Raw genomic sequence first — 12,754 nt, 5'->3', positions numbered from 1 at the left:
GTTTCTTTGTGTGCTCAGGAATTGCAGATGCTGAGAGATCACTACCTGAGCAAGGCCTGGGGTGAAGGCGGAGGACCTCGGTGGTCATGTCAATTCACGTCAATTCATGTCAGCTCTATGTGGCAATGGATGCACCAGACACCCAAAGGGTCATTAGGGAACTGGATCAAATTAAAAAGCCCGCAGTTGAGAGGCCAAAACAGACACACACGCACCATATAAACAGACGCCAGCATAGATGGAGGCATTCAAGCTGGGTGCCCCCCTCCCCACACCAAGAACTAGTAATCACACCTGCCCCTGTACAATTTTAGGGTGAGGGCCGGGAAGAGAGGAGGAGACAATCAGCAGCTGCATTGGTGAGTGTTCACCTAGAAGAGTATTTAAAACCTAAGACACTGGGATGTTGTTTTAAGCAAGTGGGACCTGACCCAGCCCAGATACACATTACAATCTAGGTAGCAGAGTGGGCTCATGAAGATTGGATTAGGTGTAAAAAATACAGGAGCTTTCAACTCTGTTGCACATCTGAGCACTGCATGAGGAGAGTACATACTTTATAGTATATGTAACATATTGTAATAATACATGTTAATATATCACATATAATAGAAACATAATAGAAACTAGAAGAATATCATAGATTATCTCACAATGAAAAAAATATCAAATTTCTGGAATATTTCCTTCAGAAAACACTAAAATATCAGTATTTTGTTCCCCCAAACCAAGAAATACGAATCTACGCTTTTTAAAGAGAATGAACAAGTAGCTCATTCTCTTTTAAAATTACATGGTCACATCTCTTTACAAAATTATACACACAAACCCACTGCGGTTTTGTTTTCTCAAATAACACCAGGATATATCAGGATATATATTTATTGTAGACACACATATACATAGGCAGAATTATTTCGTTCTACAATTTTATTAAACCAACTATATTAAAATTCAGTTATTTGAATTTCCCACACAAGTCTTCTTGCATATATATTTTTCCTTTCTTTTTTCCCCCATAGTTTGATTAAACAGTTAATTGTTCACCTTCTAGATTCTAATTGCTAATTTATATCGTCATGTTTAAAAGACTTTCAGGGAATAATACTAGTTCAAGGCCCAAGCATAGATGCTAAGCCTATTGCCAATCTGAAATTGTAAAACATCACCGACATTCACTGTAAAAGCCATAACTGAGTAAGTCAAGCTAGGCATTCTAGAACATTCTACAGATATAGCAAACAAGATTGCTGAACTCATGGGATCTGGTCAGAAATATCCACACCCACAGAACAACTTTGGGTTTTGAATAAGAATCAGCCTATTGGAAATGGACAACTGATACATTTGTTTTAAAGAAACAACAACAAAAGAGGAAATCCTGCCCACAATTTGCATGTTTACATCTTTCACTGTGATTTGCATATGTATGTATTTTGCCGTGTTTTTGGTTTAAGGACATCTGTAATCCACAAGCCCTACTCCCTAGCTAGCTGTCTTTCAGCCCAGTATGGATAATAAGATAAGAAGCAGTATGCTAGGTGTGGTCCCTGGAAAAGCTCCAGCTCCATGAGAAAAGAGGGCATCTTTACCCTCTGCTCCTTGCAATGGAGAGTAGGTGCCCGGAGTTCCATCAGCCACCATAAGACCATTAGGTACCAGGAATGAAGATGCAAGCAAACACTATTAAGTGCAGAGCAGAAATGAGGCAGAGGGCACCCTGATGCCACTGTGGAGCCCCCGCGCCAACCATTTCCTGCCCACCTCAACGCTTCTTTATATTTGAGACAAACCCTGATTTGTTTAAGCCCCTGCTGTTTGGGCTTCCCCGTACTTACAAGCCTATTCCTACAGGCTATTGCTACCACTGACCGTTGAAGGAGTTCAGAGGACATCACCCCAAAATATGCCACTCCGGTGTATTGACTTTTGAGATAAAGGTACTTGAAGAACAACAAATACAGGAAAAACGCTCAGTCCTTCTTTCTTTTTCTTAAAAGCAGGATATTAAATTGCTACGTGAAAGATGTATTCCCTGTTTGAGAAGGAAGGTAACATTTTTATGCCCAACAAGAGCAAGAAATTGAGATGGAGAGAATTCTATGTAGGCTGACCTTGTTAAAATAATTCATAGCTCCCTTCAGCCTCTCCACGTAGTTTAGTTGCTTTTCTGCACCTGCCTCTGATCCTTTAACCCACTATTATAGCAAGTAGATTTCACTAATTCTTTGGGTCTTCGTTTCCTTATGGGGGTTGCCATGTCATGTAAAACTTAAATAAATGCGCTTTTTCCTGTTAGTCTGACTTTGTCAGTTTAATTTTCAGACCCAGCCAGGGACCATAAAAGAGTCGAGGAAAAATTCTCCCTCTCTGTTGATCAAATTGTATCCATAAGCATAATAAAGTTGCCCATATTTTCCAATAAAATTTTCCCAAAAAATGTATTTTTAGCTCAGATTGTTTGGATTTAGTTTACTTTATAAGTAAAATAAATGTGAAATAAATAAATGTGAAATGTGAAATTTAGTTTATAAGTAAAATAAATGTGAAATAAATAAATAAATGTGAAAAAGAAGCTTCTGAAAAGAAATTGAGTGTATATTCCTTCCAAAAAATGCATTTGGGAGCTATCCTATATGTTATTATTATAAATTAGGTAAAACACAACTGCTTAAAAATGTGTACTATATATAAAATTTTCAAAGTCTATTTCACCTAAAATGTGAAAATATTGGAATAAAATATGGTAGAAGCTTCATTAAGGAATTTTCAACTTCACAGATTTGTAAGTAATTCCAAGTAACTGTAGATAACTACTAAAATCCAGAAAGTATGAGCTTATCTGTAGTCATATAGCTAAAGAAGTCTATTTATAATAATGAGATATGTAACTTACACGTATAGATTTTTTTTTAACTACTCTTGACAAAGTTACATTTAGAAAAGGAGAAAAAAAATACAAGAACATCAAATAAAGTTTCCTCAACTGTGTCTACAACACATCAGCAATGACCACTAGAATATTAGCTCTCTTCTCCCCTAACCACATTTTGAAGGTGGCAGGGAGGTGGTTTTTTTATGATGAAATCAAATTATATCTTCGCAATCTGTTTCACACAAATTGCTGGTAATCATTTTGATTTAAGAAGAGTCCATCCACCCGGGGTCACTGCCCATTAAATATCTTTCTTGAAAACCATAACCATTAAGGTTGAATGGTTAGTTTTACCATAACTCTACAAAGGAGTAAGTTTAAATGTACAGATAAGAAGAATGCTATCAAAGTGTGAGACAGTTGTGATTATGTAATCACTTTCTTCTTCAGGAACCCACTATATGTACCCACTTGTAAGTCCATCCCTAACATTATATAAATAATGGAATTAACTAAAGAAGCTTTTTTTTTTTTTAATTCCTTTCTCTACTGGTACTCTCAATACAAACTTTTGAAAATAAAACACCTTCACTTAAAAGGATCATAATTTTAAAGCTGAATGAGACCTTATTGATGATAAGAATGAAAATGTGGGGGAGCTGGAAATGCTAAATGACCTGTCCAAGGGGTCTGAAATACACAAGTAACCAGAAAAAAAAAAAAAAATGCTCTCCGGATGCCTGGGTGGCTCCAGTCGGTTGAGCTTCCGACTTCAGCTCAGAACATGATCTCGTGGTTTGTGTCAGCTGTGCTGACAGCTCAGAGCCTGGAACCTGCTTCTAATTCTGTGTCTCTCTCTCTCTCTGCCCCTCGCCCGCTCATGCTCTCTCTCCCTTTCCTTCAAAAATAAATAAACATTGAAAAAAATTTTAAAAAAAAGAAAGAAAAATGCTCTAGAAGAAATTAAACCACTATATTTAACCCATAATTGATACTCTGTTTTTGATGTGGACAAACCCATAATCAGTGGATTGACACTATACCAGATATCTTAATATACTACTTATTTTCTATCTGTTCTCTTGTCTAAGGAATGATTTTTAAAAGGTTCCTAGCTAATATCACTGCCTTTAACATCTGATTTGTAACGTGATGCATCCCAAAGCTGTGTTTTCTTTTTTTCTATTCTAATAGCTGACCTGAGTGCTCCTTGTTTATTTTACTTCAATCTAATGACACCCCTTCCTCCATGCTGAGTAATTCTTCAGGATCCTCCCTCCATTATTTCCTGGCCAAGTTAGCAATTAGTCTTCCACCATACAGCAAAGCCTTCACTTGTTTTCTTCTTGAGACTCCCACTGCCTTCTTCATGTAGCTCTAACCCAGGCACACTCTTAATCAAGGACACCTTGATTAATCCTTAATCAAGGATTAAAACTTAATCTCAGTTTTATTTTTCTTCACACAGCTAAGTACTTTGTCCTGGCCACACTATTTACTCAGACTGTCCTGTATACAGCAAAACCTTGGAATGTGAATAACTTGTTCTGCGGGCGTTCCCCAAGATGGGCAAACATTTCTAACAAATTGTAACTTGATAAATGAGCGACATCTTGTAATACTTGAGTGGTACGTGATGCTGAATGTCACATAATCACAATTGAGCCAATGGTTCTTGAAATTTGCTTTGATAGACGAGTGCTTTGGATTACAAGCATGTTTTCAGAACGAATTATGCACGCAAACCAAGGTTTTACTCTATTTTATTTTCTACACATAACTGTTCTACCTAATGTTTGAGAAATGGCAAATGGCTTATTATTGGCAGATGCATTGATTAATTTTCTGAGCAATCCTCTTCAAATAAGTGTGAGGAGAGCATCATACGCCCCCAATCAACCTACCATACAGATCAATCAATTAATTTCAAGTCAGGTGGAGCTATGCTGCTATTGTAATTGGGTGAGCCTCACCTATGCTCCCAACCTGAATCTGAAATTATTTCCAGAGAACGGTACTGAATTGGCCTATAACGTGCTGAGTTGCCTGTAAGCATCTCACTAAACAGAAAACTACTCCGTGTCATAGAAATGTTGAAAAAAGTCTAATGACCTGTTACCAACAATTGAAATGTTACAGTGTTTAAAAATTAGAACAGTTTTGGTTGTAAGCAAGGTGGTTTAAAGAATACAGTCAAATGATTTTAAAACACTCCAGAAGGACTAAACAAAATTTATCCTGTCTGGAATTATGGGCCATGTAAAGCACTTCCATCACCAAGGGTTAGTCAGGACCCTGAGTGCTGCTTACAAATGACCTGTGGAATCAGTCAACTTGGTTTCCTAAGTGCTTCAAGACATTTATCTGCAGCCCGCCACCCCCACCAAAAACTGACATTAAAGGGAACAGGTTGCGATAGGGTAAAACAGCCAGGACACATTTTGGGGCGCAGGGCAGGTGATGCTGTCCATGGACTGCATTCTAGGCTGTTAGACTTCAATTTCCCCACGAGTTGGGTAAGAATGTCAATCACAAATATCTATTCTGTTCCTAAGAGATTCAGAGTATAGGTTCATCTATTAAAAGAGTGCATTGGAGGGGCGCCTGGGTGGCGCAGTCGGTTAAGCGTCCGACTTCAGCCAGGTCACGATCTCGCGGTCCGTGAGTTCGAGCCCCGCGTCAGGCTCTGGTCTGATGGCTCGGAGCCTGGAGCCTGTTTCCGATTCTGTGTCTCCCTCTCTCTCTGCCCCTCCCCCGTTCATGCTCTGTCTCTCTCTGTCCCAAAAAAAATAAATAAAAAACGTTGAAAAAAAAAAAATTAAAAAAAAAAAAAAAAAAAAAAAAAAAGAGTGCATTGGAGACAAAGCCACTTCCCCAAGTAATTTAAGGAGCTGCTCCTCGTGAAAGAGATTATTCCCGGACTCAGGATGGTGACACATTGTTTCGGAGTATCAGACTACAAGTCTCTCGGTTTCTCCTGCACTGTGCTTACAACCCATCGGTCCCCAGGCCAAGTACTCACCCCGTCCGGCCTGCCATCGGAAGCAGTGACGATCAGAATGTAGCGATCCGTGCTCTCCCTGTCCAGGGCTTTCCCTAAGGTTAGAATCCCAGTACTAGTGACAGAGAAAACAAACAAACAGATAAGACACACAAAGATCTTATGTCACAGGGAGTCTTCCTCCCATGGGAACTACTCTTGACAGGTTTTGCCCCTTCAGCAAATGTAGCCTCAATATTTAAGATGCCTGATTCTAGGATTCATGTTGATGATTAAAAAAAACCCTTTAAGGCTGATGAGCTTGTTAGTGACAATGAAAAACTCCCAAACTGAATGAGATAACTGAGCTGATTCTCCAGCCTCCAAGAGAAAAATAAAACTACTCTTAATTCATTTTGGGAAGAAAGATATCTATCTTGTTTATGATTATTTCAAAGGTAAAAGGCTGCATTACTCGTTAGTAGTTTCATAACCCTTTGAATCAAGGAATAGTTTGTTAGAACTAATACATAGCATCATTCTTGTTCATCCTCATGTATGTGCCCATACTGGAAATGCAAATATCCAAATTCTATCTTTGACAAACCCTAGTGATTAACATTTATTTTTTTTTCTTTCCCAGTTTCAAAACAATGGAGGCTCATTGTAGAAAATTAGAAAATATACAGTAAAATGTTAAAACTTTCATGGGTATTAGGATTATTTTTGTAATATTTATTTTTATTCTCCATAGTAATCAGATTTAGATACATTACACTATTTTCCAAAGAGGATTCAGACCGCAATATTTTATATTCTTTTTAAGGAAACATAATTTTATGAGCATTCACTCTCCCATTTTATAATTTATAAAAAAACAGAAGTTGTTGGATATACTAACAACTGTATCATTTTGTTATTCTTTTGAAATTTAGATATTTCTTTATTTTATTTATTATATATAATGGGAGATGAACAGCCTTTGGACAAATTCTCATAATTAAAATATTTTAATACTACTTCTTACCCTTTCACTGTTTAAAATCAATGTGTCCAAATAGTTAATACTTTCTTCTCCAATGTAATTTGTCTTATAACAGTTTGGTTACTTCTAGTCCTCTCCAAAACAAATCCCCAAATTTTTATCTCAGATTTTACAATCTGACATCTGATATGTGACATTTTAATAAAGGCCTACCGAGTATCTATTGTGGAGGAGAGGTTATATTAATATAATAAAGCATTAAAATATTTATTCAAGCATAAAAACATAATTTGTTTCTGACTGATAGAAGGCTTTCACATTTTGACACAAGTGCTTTTATTGTTACAGCGGAATTTAAGCAATTCACATCATACATGGTAGTTGGGTAAAAAGAGTTAACACCAATGAATCAAAGTCAGAGTCACGGTTACTCTATTTGCTTTATATTATTGTTGTTGATAGAATGGACTTTAAAAAGTTCTAGCATATGGTATAACTACAGAAAACAAAGTTTACTAGTGGTACATTTTTATTTAAAAAAAAATTTTTTTAACGTTTATTTATTTTTGAGACAGAGAGAGACAGAGCATGAACAGGGGAGGGGCAGAGAGAGAGGGAGACACAGAATCTGAAACAGGCTCCAGGCTCTGAGCTGTCAGCACAGAGCCCGACGCGGGGCTTGAACTCACGGACCGCGAGATCGTGACCTGAGCCGAAGTCGGCCGCTTAAAAGACTGAGCCACCCAGGCGCCCCATTAGTGGTACATTTTTAAATGTTTTGTCAAAAGAACTGACAACCCAGAGTTGTTCATAACAATGGCTTTTGGATTAACTTCCCACACCTCAGATGGTTTAGATAATCTCATTCTAAAATGACTTCAAGACAAAAGTAAGACATTATTGCTTCTGAGACTTACTCACAAGCAACTTAAACAGAAAATCTGAAAGCCCTAGCCATAGGACAATGAAAGAAAAAAGAAAACTGAGTTATTGCTTTCTGTTTTTCCCCTTGGTTTCAGGTTCTAATATCTATGTTCTTCCTTGTACATTAAATTAGAAAATCTCTAGAAATTTATATAGTATTCCCATTTACAGCCATATTATAATTAAACAGCTAATTTTTAATGGTCTGGTAATTGTTACAAAGATAGCTCCTTGCTCAATACAATGTGTGCCTTGTGCCCAGTGCAGTAGGCAGTTGGGCAGGATATTTGGGAGACAGAGAAGGAGAGAAAGGATAAGTAGTATCTTTTGGTATTTATAGCTGAAGGACTAGCTGATGGATACACATAAGCATGCTTTCCTGAAATTCCTGAAACAATTGGCAAGGGCGAGTGTTCCTACCAGCTGGCTGGAACTATAGTTCAAATACACTGGGCTGCATCTAGGAATGCAGTAAATCTTGTACGTTCATATATTAAAAGTATGTAAGAACCGTTTATGTTAAAACAATAATAGTGCTACATAAATTTTGCATGACTGAAAATGTATCACACAGGGGTGACATCAGTGGTCTTGAAGATGGAAGCCAGCATCCCCAGTGCTACCCTTATCCACCAAGAATTGTGTTTGTAGGTCTGGGGGATGCCTGAAGGAATGATGCATGGTTCTTGCCTTTATTTCGTCTAACCCAGAACTTACTAGAGGCAGAAAAGCAGTGGGTTTTTCTAGAAAACACTGTAAGGCGGGGAGCACCCTGCAGTCACCTGAGGCAAAAGATTACAGCTGAGGTGTACAATAGAGTGCTGGAGGCCTGGAAGAAAAGGTGGGCAGAGAGTTTCTTGGGAAACCAGGACATTGAGAAGCACCCACATATACTGGGGAGTGGGGTAGCACTGAGAGTCCAGAGATAAACCCATGCATCTGCAGCCAGTTGGTTTTCAACAAGCATGAAGATTATTCAACAGGGAAAGATTCGTCTCTTAAACAAATGGTGCCAGGGCAAGTGGAGATCGACACGTGAAAGAATGACCTTGGACTGTCTTATTACACCATAGATGGAAGTTAACTCAAAACGAATGAAAAATCTAATATAAGTACTGAAACCATGAAACTCTTAGACAAAAACTTGGAGATAAATCTTCATGATCTTGGATTTGACAATAGATTCTTAAATATGACACTAAAAGCCTGAGCAGCAACAGAAAAAAAAAATAGGTATATTGGACTTCACCAAAATTAAGAATTTTTGGCATCAAAGGACATCACCAATAGAGTGGAAGAAATATACAAAATGGGAGAAAAGATTTGCAAATCCTATATCTGATAAGAGTCTGGCTCAGCAAACGGATAAAGGATTCTTAAAACTCAACAACAAAAATACAAACAACTCAATTAAAAATTAGGCAAAGAGGGGCGCCTGGGTGACTCCGTCGACAGCTCGGAGCCTGGAAGCTGCTTCGGATTCTGTGCCTCCCTCTCTCTGTGCCCCTCCCCCACTCACACTCTGTCTCCGTCTCAAAAATAAATAAACATTAAAAAAAATTAGGCAAAGGACTTGAACAGACATTTCTCCAACAAAGATACACAAGTGAGCAAAAAGCACATGGAAGGATACTCAACATCATGAATCAGCAGGGAACTAAACCAAAACTGCAATGAACTCCCATTTCACACTCACTAGGATGCATACCATTAACAAAACAAATGGGAAAATAACATGTTGAGAAAGATAGAAAGGAATCAGTCGGAATGCTAGCACATTGCTGGTGGGAATGTAAAATGGTCCAGTCACTGTGGGAAACAGTCTGGCAGTTCCTCAAAAAGTAAACATAAAATGACAGTATGACCCTGCAATTGCAATTCCAGGAATATACTCAGGAGAACTGAAAACAGATTCTTAAATACATGTACATATGTGCTCATAGTGACAGTATTCACAACAGCCAAGACCTAGAAAAACTGTCCAAATGGCCATCCAATTATGAATGGATGAAAAGAGGGCACACGCACTCCATGAGATACTACACAGGTATAGAAAGGAATGAAGTCCTGACCCATGCTTCAACGTGGCTGAACTGCAAAACCTTAGGCTAAGCGAAAAAAGCCAGACACAACATTCACATGTATTATTCCATTTATAGGAAATATGGACAATAGATAAATCCGTAGAGACAGAACATAAATTGCTGGTTGCCAGGGGTAAACGGAGGGACGGATAGGGGGCAGCCGCTTACATAATGGGTCGGGTCTCCTTTTGGAATAATAAAGATATTCCAGAACAAGATACAAGGGGGGTCGGCAGCCACGTACTTATTTTGGAGTAATAAAGATATTCCAGAACAAGATACAAGGGGTAGTTGTGCAATGTGGTAAGTCTGCTAAATGCCTCTGAATCGTTCACTTTGACATGGTTCGTATTATGCCATGTGAATTTCACTTCAACTGTATTAATTATATCGCACAGAATCCCCTCAGCAAACGTGAAGGCTATGTTTCTGAAATGAGTCGTGCTGGACAAAATCAAGCTCTGTAAGACATGAGTTGGTTTGCCTAACCATAATGATGGAGTTCCAAACTTGTTTACACAATGCAAATAAAATGTCGTGGAGGGTATCTTCTTCCAAACAAACCAGTCTGCATTGAGAACCTGCATCTCCAAGTTACCATTTCTCCAACTGCCCTGTTGATGAGGAAACACTGTAGAGTAGCCGCGTCATGGGCTGAGAAAAATGATCTCACAGATTCCATGCTCCTACTGTACGCTTCCTTTAAGCGTTTTCAGTACATTCTACTGGCTGTGATTTAATATTGTTTACACTCACAAGTATCTGTGTCATTCAGAGATTTATCATGTTGCCTGCGGGCATCATGTTTCAGGCTTCACGATGACATCTAGAGAGGACAGAGTGTACCTGAAATAATGACATCGAGAGAGGACAGAGTGTACCTGAAATGACATGCAGAGAGGACAGAGTGTACCTGAAATAACACGGAGAGAGGATAGAGTGTACCCGCAAGTGTGTGGTTGCTGCACGTTGGACATGGTGTTCGTGTTAAATAGTGATTAGTGGTTAACAAAGGCAGACTGACAGGAGGAGGCAGGTGTGGGCTGCGGTTGAGGGAAGCAGACTGTGGCAGGGGCAAAGGGGGGGTGAAAGGCGTGAGAAGCAGTTCGTCTGAATACGTATTTTGAAAGTAGGGTTGACAGAAAAGCAAATGCATATCACTTTGTTATATGTTATTTAATCTTCAGGGAAATCATAAAGTTCACACTGATGTGAAAAGTATAATCAAGCCTTAAACTTGGTATCAAAATGAATGTAGTCATGTAGAAAATGAGCACAATGGCAGTGAAGGTAAAAGAATTTTCAAATAAAATTCTAACCACGGGCAGATATAACTCTTTGAGGGTCTTCTGTTTAGCTTTTTAACTTTTGCATTAAACTCATATGCTCTTTACAATTCTGTCTATAGGAATTCCTCACCGTCCTGCAATAGTAACTTAGATATTTGGCCATCGTACTATAAAGGAAGTTTTTAAATATATTTTGTTTAAATGTTTACTTCTCTGTCAATGTTTGGTGAATAAATATTTGCTGTATCATGTGCAACTAGTGACAAGACACCATGAGAAGTTGTTAAAATAATTCAGTACGTTACAGAACCACACAGATCTGGTCATTTAATGCATGGCATGGAATGATTTTCATGAAAGATGGCTGTGATTTTGAAGAACAAGTTATTTCCTTTAAAGAGTGTGTTCCTTTCATGGCTAAATGACTAATCCAATACATTAATATGTATATAACAGTGCAACATTCTGTAGATCTATATTAGCATTGAAGTGATTATTTATCACTACTGATGTTTTTAAAGATTTACAAAAACCTTTGGCATATTTTTATTTCAATAGAAAAAAGTAAGTTAATGGGATTGTAATAATGATTATTGCTAAAATTTGTATCATAGCACAAAATAATATAATATTTAAAGTAAACATGAATATATACTTTTTTTTTTGTTTGAAGAAGGAAAATGTAACTGGAAACATTAACTGTATAACTTATAGTGTCTCCTAAGGTAGACCATTATTTCTTTCCTATTAGTTTTTTTTTAGGTTTATTTTACTTATTTTGAGAGAAAGAGGGAGGGGAGGAGGAGAGAGAGAGGGAGAGAAGGAGAAAGAATCTCAAGCAGGTTCTGCACCAGTAGCGGGGCTCGAACTCAAGAGCTGTGAGATTATGAGCTGAGCTGAAACCAAGAGTCAGATGCTTAACCGACTGAGCTACCCAGGTGCCCCTATTTTCTATTACTTGCTAAAAGAGTACCTGAAGTATTTGAATCCTTAAAACTTACACAGAACCAGTGGCACTCATTTTCACAATTAGCCCAGAAATTTCAGAGAGGGAAGGGATTAAAATTTCAATTTTCCCACATTTCAAATGGGGAATATATTGGTAACGAATATATTCAATTAATATATTCATTGAATATTGAAATATATTGGTAATGGTCGAGGGCAGCCTGCAAATATAATGACAGCAACAGCTCTGAGGTGGCTGAAATAAAATGACCCTAGGTAGAAAGCAACAAACCCAGCGTCGTGGACTCTGAATCAAGAATGATCATCAAAGGAGACCGTGCCGTCATCACAGGGATGTTCTGGACACAGGCTGTCCCAGAAGCATCTTGCATTTAAGAAGATGGCTGTCTGAGTTGAGGTGGGGGCCAAGTATCAAGAACTGTGGTCAATTTAGACAAGGAGGAGGCTGCCCTGACATCTTTCACACCTTGAAGAACCTCTGTGACCTAGTTAGGTCACACAAAAGCTGAGATGAGAGAAGAAGCAGAGAAACCCTTGCTATGGGAGCAGCTTGGGTGGAGAATTGCTTTGGTAAAGTTGGTGGCTCATCAGATGTCACAGCTAGCAGCTGGAAATCCTTCAGCCTCAAGGGAGAAGCAGGTAAACACA

At 38.2% G+C, this 12,754-nt stretch overlaps 1 protein-coding gene across 1 annotated transcript in view; it reads right to left on the bottom strand.

The window, feature by feature from the left end:
- PCDH15 (protocadherin related 15) overlaps positions 1–12,754 on the bottom strand; it is an 833,394-nt gene that overhangs the window by 247,997 nt on the left and 572,643 nt on the right. The window contains 1 exon segment of the mRNA XM_042960326.1: positions 5,898–5,991. Coding sequence (XP_042816260.1) covers positions 5,898–5,991 — 94 coding nt within the window.

This window comes from Panthera tigris, chromosome D2, assembly GCF_018350195.1.
Source record: "Panthera tigris isolate Pti1 chromosome D2, P.tigris_Pti1_mat1.1, whole genome shotgun sequence".
Lineage (NCBI taxonomy): Eukaryota > Metazoa > Chordata > Mammalia > Carnivora > Felidae > Panthera > Panthera tigris.
This window is presented reverse-complemented; position numbering and strand designations above follow the sequence as displayed.